This window comes from Lactuca serriola, chromosome 4 (genome assembly GCF_051521515.1).
Source record: "Lactuca serriola cultivar US96UC23 chromosome 4, Lser_US96UC23_V15, whole genome shotgun sequence".
Classification (NCBI taxonomy): domain Eukaryota; kingdom Viridiplantae; phylum Streptophyta; class Magnoliopsida; order Asterales; family Asteraceae; genus Lactuca; species Lactuca serriola.
Genome location: NC_136411.1, coordinates 193,560,435 through 193,568,258, shown reverse-complemented (window position 1 = coordinate 193,568,258; position 7,824 = coordinate 193,560,435). Strand labels below are relative to the sequence as shown.

The following is a 7,824-nucleotide window of genomic DNA, read 5'->3' as shown; positions in this document are numbered from 1 at the left end:
TGACATGGATAACCAAGATGACTTTTTATATTTCCTGATATTCTCGTGGTATTAGTTGATGTTGGTCCGACAAAGGCAAAGAATAATTAAAAGAATAAGCGCTAGCGAACCGGTAGCAAAGGGACATGTGTATACGCAAGATTTGATATACGGATGTCCTATACCATGTTATGATATGATGCGTGTTTCACAAGATGCATTTGTACTATTATGCAATGATTTTACCGAAAGAAATTGGTTGCAATGTAATCGGACGATAAGTGTTGAAGAGAAGGTGGCTATCTTTTTACATGTTATAGGGCATAATGAACGTTTTCGAGCGGTTAAAGAAAGATTTCATCACTCCACACAAACGATTCATCAATGTTTTCATGAGGTCCTATGTGCAATGATGTGTTTTGCAAGAGAAATTATAGTACCAACATCATCTAATCCAACAAGAAATACCTCAGAACGACATAGACGACTAATGCACATATTTCCCGGAGCATTAGGTGCACTAGATGGTACACTTATACATGCAGTTGTGCCCGTTGATCAATAAACTCGCTATAGGGGAAGAGGAAAAAGTGAATGTTATCAAAATGTAATCGGAATTTGTGACTTTGATATGATATTCACCTTTGTATGGGCTGGATGGGAGGGCATAACACATAATTCTAAAGTTTTGAAAGAAGTTGCATTTAATCCGACTTCTGGATTTCCATTCCCTCCACTAGGTTTGTAATTTTTCTATAAGTTTTATTATTTATGTTATTTATCAGATAAATTTGTCAATCATCTACAGATAAATATTACCTTTGTGATGCTGCATACACCAACACCCGTGGATTTATGGCTCCCTACCGCAATACTAGGTATTGGTTAGCAGATTTTCGAAGAAATAGAGCTTTAACTAAGGAAGAAAGGTTCAATCATGCTCATGCACAACTTAGAAATATAATTGAACGTGCTTATGGTGTATTGAAGGCAAGATTTCCAATTTTAAAACAAATGGCTCCTTATCCTTTTCCAGTGCAAAGAGACATAGTCATTGCTTGTGTTGCGGTCCATAATTTTATAAGGAAATACGATATTGAAGATGACTTATTTACGAACTTTGAACAAAACACTATGGTTACTCCTGATGTGGAAGGTGGAGGAAGTGAGGGCCAAAACATACAAGGTATAGAATGGGGTTCAGAAGCAGTTAACTATATGACTACTTTGCGTGACCAGACTGCTAATAAGTTACTTTCAAATGGTGGTTCACGTTAAATGATGTACTTTTTTATTATGTATGATAGTTTATATTTTTATTTTTATATTTGGATTTTGTATTACACTTTGTATTTGGATTTTAAATGATGTATGTTTAATTTTGTTTTTATATGATAGTTTGTATTTTTATAATTATTTTATCCGGCACAAGGGTAATATGGTTATTTTTATCATTCAGCACAACCAGTCAGAGAAATAATCAAACAGCATAAACTCAGTCAGATGTGGACTCAGTCAACATTTCTAACCTAATCAGCTCTAACCCAATCAACAACTATCAGACGACCCCTAACTTTTTTCGGACGACTATGGTTGCCGCTAATGGGTGTATTTCTTGTAGGGGAATCTATTTCTTAATTTCAATAACAAAGATTTATAAATACAGTAGCACTCTCCATGTGGGATAATTAGTTTATTAATGTAAGAATGTGAAGACCCGTGAGTTTAACATCAATACTTATGATTTATATATAGAATAGTCTCCACTTGGTCTTGGGGCAAGGTTATAATGACATTTCACTAACGATATTATCGTCCAATCAACAATCAACATCCAACACTTGAAACAATAACATAATTTACAAACTTGTCACAAAATCCAAGACTTGAAACAATAAAATAATTTACATACTTGTCGACTAGTGTTGTTCGAATATCTTACTCCTCTAATGGTATCTTTCCAGCACGCCAAAAACATAAACACATGCAGTCACATGTAACTTCATTAAGAACGTGAAAGAACGTAACCTAGAGAGACACGATGGCGATGGGACTATGGTCGACTGTGGTGATAGGACTGTTGCCACCGGTAGGGTGGTTATTGTGGCGGTGGAACGATGTATGGTACGGATTAGTTATGGCAACTCTCCGGTCATCCAAAGGCGACACCAAGCTGCCTCCGGGCAAGATGGGACTTCCGATCTTGGGTGATACGATCAGTTTCTTATGGTACTTCAAATTCCTTCGTCGCCCCGATGACTACATCAACTCAAAGCGTCACAAGTAATTATTTGATATTTCTGTTTATTCGTTTAAATATACTGCCTTTAGTTAGCTTTTTTCATAAGTTTGATTATATGTTACGACATTAAATAGGTATGGCGATGGGATAGGAATGTATAAGACACACCTATTCGGTAAACCTTCAGTGATTACATTTTTACCTGTGACAAACAAACTTGTACTTCGAGATACTGAAAGTTTCAAGTATGGATGGGCAATGATCGAGCTTTCAGGCAAGACATCACTAGCTGGAGTTCATGGAAAAGCACATCTTAGGCTTCGAAGTTTTGTATCTCGAAGCATTAACCAGCCAGATGCTCTTCGTCAAATCGCTCTTGCCATGCAACCACGCATGATATCGGCTCTCCAATCATGGACCAAATGCCGCAAAATTACTTTCTATGATGAAATGAAGAAGGTTTCATTTGAAAACATCGGCATGTATTTTGCTAGTATTGAGCCTGGCGCTACCCTCGAAAGACTTAAAAAATACTTAGCCGGAGTGGTTAGTGGATTCAGAGCCTACCCATTGAATATTCCAGGATTTACATTTTACCATGCGCTTCAGGTAGTTAATTATCATGATTTTTTTAATTTATATGTTTAACTTATATGTTTTTCAAGTTAACTGGTCATCATTAGAGGTGGTGTAGATGATATCTGCCCCATTGAATTTTTTTTCTGACAGTGTCGAAGAAAAACCCAAGAGTTTTTCAGAGAAGAGTTGGATAAAAGGAGAAAAAACAACGGTGAAAATGATCAACCTATTCAAGATCTAATGGATGGTTTGATGAATATCAAGGATGAGGATGGGAACCATTTGAGTGACACTGAGGTTCTTGATAACATTACTGGCATTCTTCTTGCTGGCTTTGAATCAACTGTCGTCGTCACGACGTGGGCTCTTTATTATCTTGCGAAATACCCAAACGTTTTACAAAAGCTACGGGTATACCTACACTTGCCCATATGGTTTACTTTCTTTGGCTCGAACTTTTTTATCTTAACACACGCAATTATGTATAGGAGGAGAACTTGTCTCTCAAAAGCAATAAGAGCGAACTCCTTGTAACAAGCGATGAGATTTTAAAGTTGGAATACACCATGAAGGTATGATTATCTTGGTTATATGCTAATTAAATCATCTCCTTCGAGTTATTAATTGTCTTGATGTATGAATCTTCTTTTTTGAAACTCATGCATTCAGGTTGTGGATGAAACAATTCGATTGGCGAATATCGCTGGTTTTGTAGTGCGTGTAGCAACAAAAGATTTTGAGTATCAAGGTATTTTTTTTGGACGGCAAATAAGTTATTAACGCAATGCATGCTAGCAAGGTGCTAGTGAATATAAAGGTAATTAGGGAACTATTTATTTACTTGTTTTATGTTTTTACAGCCAAATATTTTATTTATAATGTAGGGTATACTATACCAAAAGGATGGAATGTGATTGTATGGCTTAGGAATGTCCACACAGATCCTAAAAACTTCGATCATCCATTGTGTTTTGACCCTGATAGATGGAATGTAAGTTTGATATTCTAAGCTTCTCAGATTTCTTGATGTAGTATCTTTTTTCCTTTTTTTAAAACTAATAGTAATGTATATGTTTTTAAGGGATCAATGCTACCAGAAAACTTTCAAGCATTTGGTGCGGGTCCGAGAATCTGTGTCGGAAATATGCTTGCTCGTTTACAAATCGCAATGTTTCTCCATCATTTATCCACGGGATACAAGTATGAAGTCATTAAAATATGTGTCATTACATAAGTAGAACATAGATTTTTATTAAAAAGGTAGAACATGCTATTAACATTAATTTACCGTTGAATTTGAAATGGATTTCAGATGGCAATTGGTGAATCCAGATGCGAAAGTGAAATATCTTCCACACTCTAAACTAGAAGATGGTCTTGAAATTACCATTGAAAAACTATGAATCCTATTGAAGAGTACTTCTTATATATTTTCTATCGTCAAGCAAGTTAATAGTGTATGTTGGTTGTTAACTCCTTGGTTTGAGTAATTTGGTCACTAAAAATGAAATCTAGCAGTATATTTGGCCTTAAATGTTAAAGGAAATATAAAAGTACTTTTGAATGTTAAAGGAAATAATATTTTAGATGTTTCTATCGTCAAGAAAACTTCGCCTCTCATACCAAATAGTTAGTCGAACAAACCCCTAGCATAACTTTTTGTAGTCTTTATGATTAGATAATTACCTTCCTATTTCTGCTTTCTTGTATAGGTTATCAGTGTAGCCCAACAATGTTTTGTATATTGATTTAAATGAATAAATGGTTGTTCGTGACTTTTTTTTGCCTTTAAACAGTAGGAGCTTGTGTTTTACCGATTAACTTCGTAACTTTACCTATTTTTTAAGGTTACACTACCTTGTCAACTACCAACTAAGCAGGTGAGTCAATAATGACTCAGTAGTGAGTCGACTCATCGTTGTCACGTATGCCAAGAGTTATTACATCCATTTATATAGTCATCTGCAACAATTTCTCTCTCTCTCTCTCTCTCTCATATGAACCATTTTTTTTTTGCTTCTCATTACGTAGATTTTTAGTTCTTCATCATATTTTGCAGCCATTGCCGCCTGCTTTTGCCAAGAAGTATTTAGAAAAAGACAACAACAAGAGAGCAACAGTTGTTCTCAAGAACAAATATGCTCTTGAATGGAGTATCAAATACGTTAAAATCAAAGATAAATACTACTTCATGGATGGATGGGTCAAGTTCATTAAAGAAAACCATCTTCAAACTTACGATTTTATAAAAAAAATCATTCATAAATACATTCATAAAAAAATGCAGGAATATAAAGCTTGTAAGTAAAAATATATTATTTTTTAACAATAGTAATCTAAACGTAAGTTGTAGTAAACTTAAATACGAACGTGTGGATATAAAGATTATTAAAATTTAAGATTGTATGAAGAAGTTAGACGTTCAAAATACAAAACCTAAGAAATACAAGACCTAAGAAACCAAGCAACTGAGGTCGTGTTGGCTATAAGCATCAACAATCGTCAACATATCATTAATGATTGTCCCACGTAGGATTCGTAAGAAAAAACCTAAAAAGCCAGGTTATAAATACTAAATGTATACAAAAATAACAAAAACTTATTTTTCAACAAAAAAAATATTAAGAACTAAATGTGTAAAAAAATAATATGAATGATTATATGTATATAAAATGATAAATATATTCTCATATTAAGTTATTTTTTCCGGTTGACCTAAATAAAAACTAAATGTAAACAAGAGAGAATCTTGATTCCAAGTAAAGTATTATGTGAATTCAATAATATGTTCGAAAATGTTGAATTTTTTGGTTATTAAAAAAAGGTTAATAAATACTCCTTTTATCCCAAAATTATAGTATATATTTTCTTTTTAGTTTGTTCCAAAATAATAGTTTACTTCTAAAAATAAATAATATTTTTACCAAAATACCCTCTCATTATTACTTAACCAACTAAGTATTAATGGAACATTAAATACAAAGTAAGGACAAAACTGTCATTTTATTAAATAAAATTAGTGGTAATTAATGTTTTTCTTAAAGACAAAAAACACACATGTGTTTTTTTTTTATGTGCGAACAATAATATTGAGACGAATGGAGTAATATAAATGATTTATAATGTATCATCCAATTTATATAACAGGGGTAAAGTAGTAATTAAGCATTGTTTATACAATTTGGTGGAGATAGATAGGCCTATCAGCATATGATTGGCTGATGGAAGAGCGAGCAATTTGGCCCCAAACAAAGATACACAGACAGAAGAGGATCTGAGCTGAGGTCTCCCTTCGAGAAAAATCTCCAAAAAAGTTGAAAAATGGCGGTGTCAACAGCACCTCCGACCACTACCGCTACCGCTTTTCTCAAGACCGTTGACCGTCGTCTCAGTTCTGCTAACACTTCGCCGCTCCGTCGTATCTTTCCCGCCAATAAATCCTCCAAGATTTTAGCCATGGCACCGAAAAAGAAGGTACACAATAAACAAAACTATATTTCGATTATTTTTAGTTTTCGTGTTACCGAAATGAGACGTGAATTCAATCTCAATCATCATGAATAACCGTGGATCTTCACATTTGTGTATTACAATCCAATTCAATCCAATCGCATACTTGTACTAGATTCAAATTGTTTTCTTCTTTTGATTTACAAGTCAAGTACGATTACACAAATTGCAGGTGAACAAGTACGACAAAAGTTGGAAAAAGGAGTGGTTTGGGGCTGGGCTGTTCTTCGAAGGAAGCGAAGAAGTAAACGTCGACGTATTCAAAAAGCTAGAAAAACGTAAAGTGTTGAGCAACGTCGAGAAAGCAGGGCTGTTATCCAAGGCGGAGAAGCTAGGATTCACTCTTTCATCCATCGAGAAATTGGGGATTCTGTCAAAAGCGGAGGAGCTAGGGCTTCTCAGCTTGCTTGAAACCGCGGCTGGATTCTCTCCGGCAGCTTTAGCATCTGCGGCGCTGCCAGTTCTGGTGGCGGCGATACTAGCAATTGTATACATCCCAGATGATTCTACCGCTCTCGTGGTGGTGCAGACCGTCATTGCAGGTACGCTTGCTGCCACAGCTACCGGATTGTTTGTTGGTTCGATCGTGTTAGAGGGAGTACAGGAAGCTGATTAGCCTGTTGTTTGTTTGAATTAAAGTTTTGGTAATTATGATTTGTGAATAACCTATGTTTGTTCTGATTCAAATTTGTTACCAAGGAATATGTATTTACAACACACTATAACTTTTATAATATGTGGAGGAAGTTATTAGAAAAATTGGAAGAATTGTTTGCTTTATTTCATTTGTAATTTTGTATCCATACAAAAGGGTTTTAATAACATTAAATAATTAGATAAATTAACAGCATTAAATAGCCCAAAACAAAAATGGGGAGTTATTAAACCATTACAATATAACTACAAGTATGTGTTACTAAACTAAAACATGATCTCCCATGGGTTACACACATTAACTCTCGAAAGGTTTGCTTGCTGAAACGACAAGAAAATAAGGTGTTTCCTTGCTTAAATTTGAGGTCAACAAATGTCAACTCAAGTCAATGGTTGTCAACTTTTTGACAGCTTACACAAGAATTTGTAGCCCTTTTCAAAAGTGCGTAACTTTTTCATACGAGATCCACATTAAACGACTTATTTTTTGTGTTGATTCTTTGCGTCAAGGACTACAACTTACTTTTAAAAGGTTTTTGGATTTGAGCTCTAGATATCAATATATACAACTTTAAACATAGAGGTTTGCATATTTTTCTAACGTTTTCCATCACTTGGAAAATGTCTAATTTAACTAATATTCATGATTACTCATAAATAAGTTCTCGTTTATTCAATTATATGTCAATAATATTCTTTTTAATGGTTCTTAGTGTTTTAGACCTTGTTGATATTCATGATTCCTCATAACTAAGTTCTTATTTACTCAATTATATGTCAATAATATTATTTTTTAATGGTTCTCAGTGTTTTAGATCTTGTCAATATTCATGATTCCTCATAACTAAGTTCTCATTTAC

At 34.2% G+C, this 7,824-nt stretch overlaps 2 protein-coding genes across 3 annotated transcripts; both read left to right on the top strand.

Annotated features, from left to right (window-relative positions):
• The first annotated feature begins 1,918 nt into the window (after positions 1-1,918).
• On the top strand, positions 1,919-4,551 carry LOC145103102 (ent-kaurenoic acid oxidase 1-like). 2 transcript variants are annotated; one of them, XM_079040643.1, is made up of 9 exons: positions 1,919-2,262; positions 2,356-2,396; positions 2,496-2,830; positions 2,951-3,211; positions 3,289-3,372; positions 3,470-3,548; positions 3,685-3,791; positions 3,882-4,000; positions 4,113-4,551. In XM_079040643.1, the coding sequence occupies exons 1-9, from the start codon at positions 2,021-2,023 to the stop codon at positions 4,201-4,203; spliced, it is 1,359 nt and encodes a 452-aa protein (XP_078896769.1). In that variant the 5' UTR covers positions 1,919-2,020; the 3' UTR covers positions 4,204-4,551. The 2 variants fall into 2 exon arrangements, with proteins under 2 accessions (XP_078896769.1, XP_078896768.1); XM_079040642.1 differs by having other exon boundaries at positions 1,922-2,262; positions 2,356-2,830; positions 4,113-4,549.
• A 1,468-nt stretch (positions 4,552-6,019) lies between these two features.
• On the top strand, positions 6,020-7,069 carry LOC145103100 (transmembrane protein, putative (DUF1118)). Its single transcript, XM_079040641.1, has 2 exons — positions 6,020-6,274; positions 6,483-7,069. The coding sequence occupies exons 1-2, from the start codon at positions 6,122-6,124 to the stop codon at positions 6,924-6,926; spliced, it is 597 nt and encodes a 198-aa protein (XP_078896767.1). The 5' UTR covers positions 6,020-6,121; the 3' UTR covers positions 6,927-7,069.
• Positions 7,070-7,824: the final 755 nt, after the last annotated feature.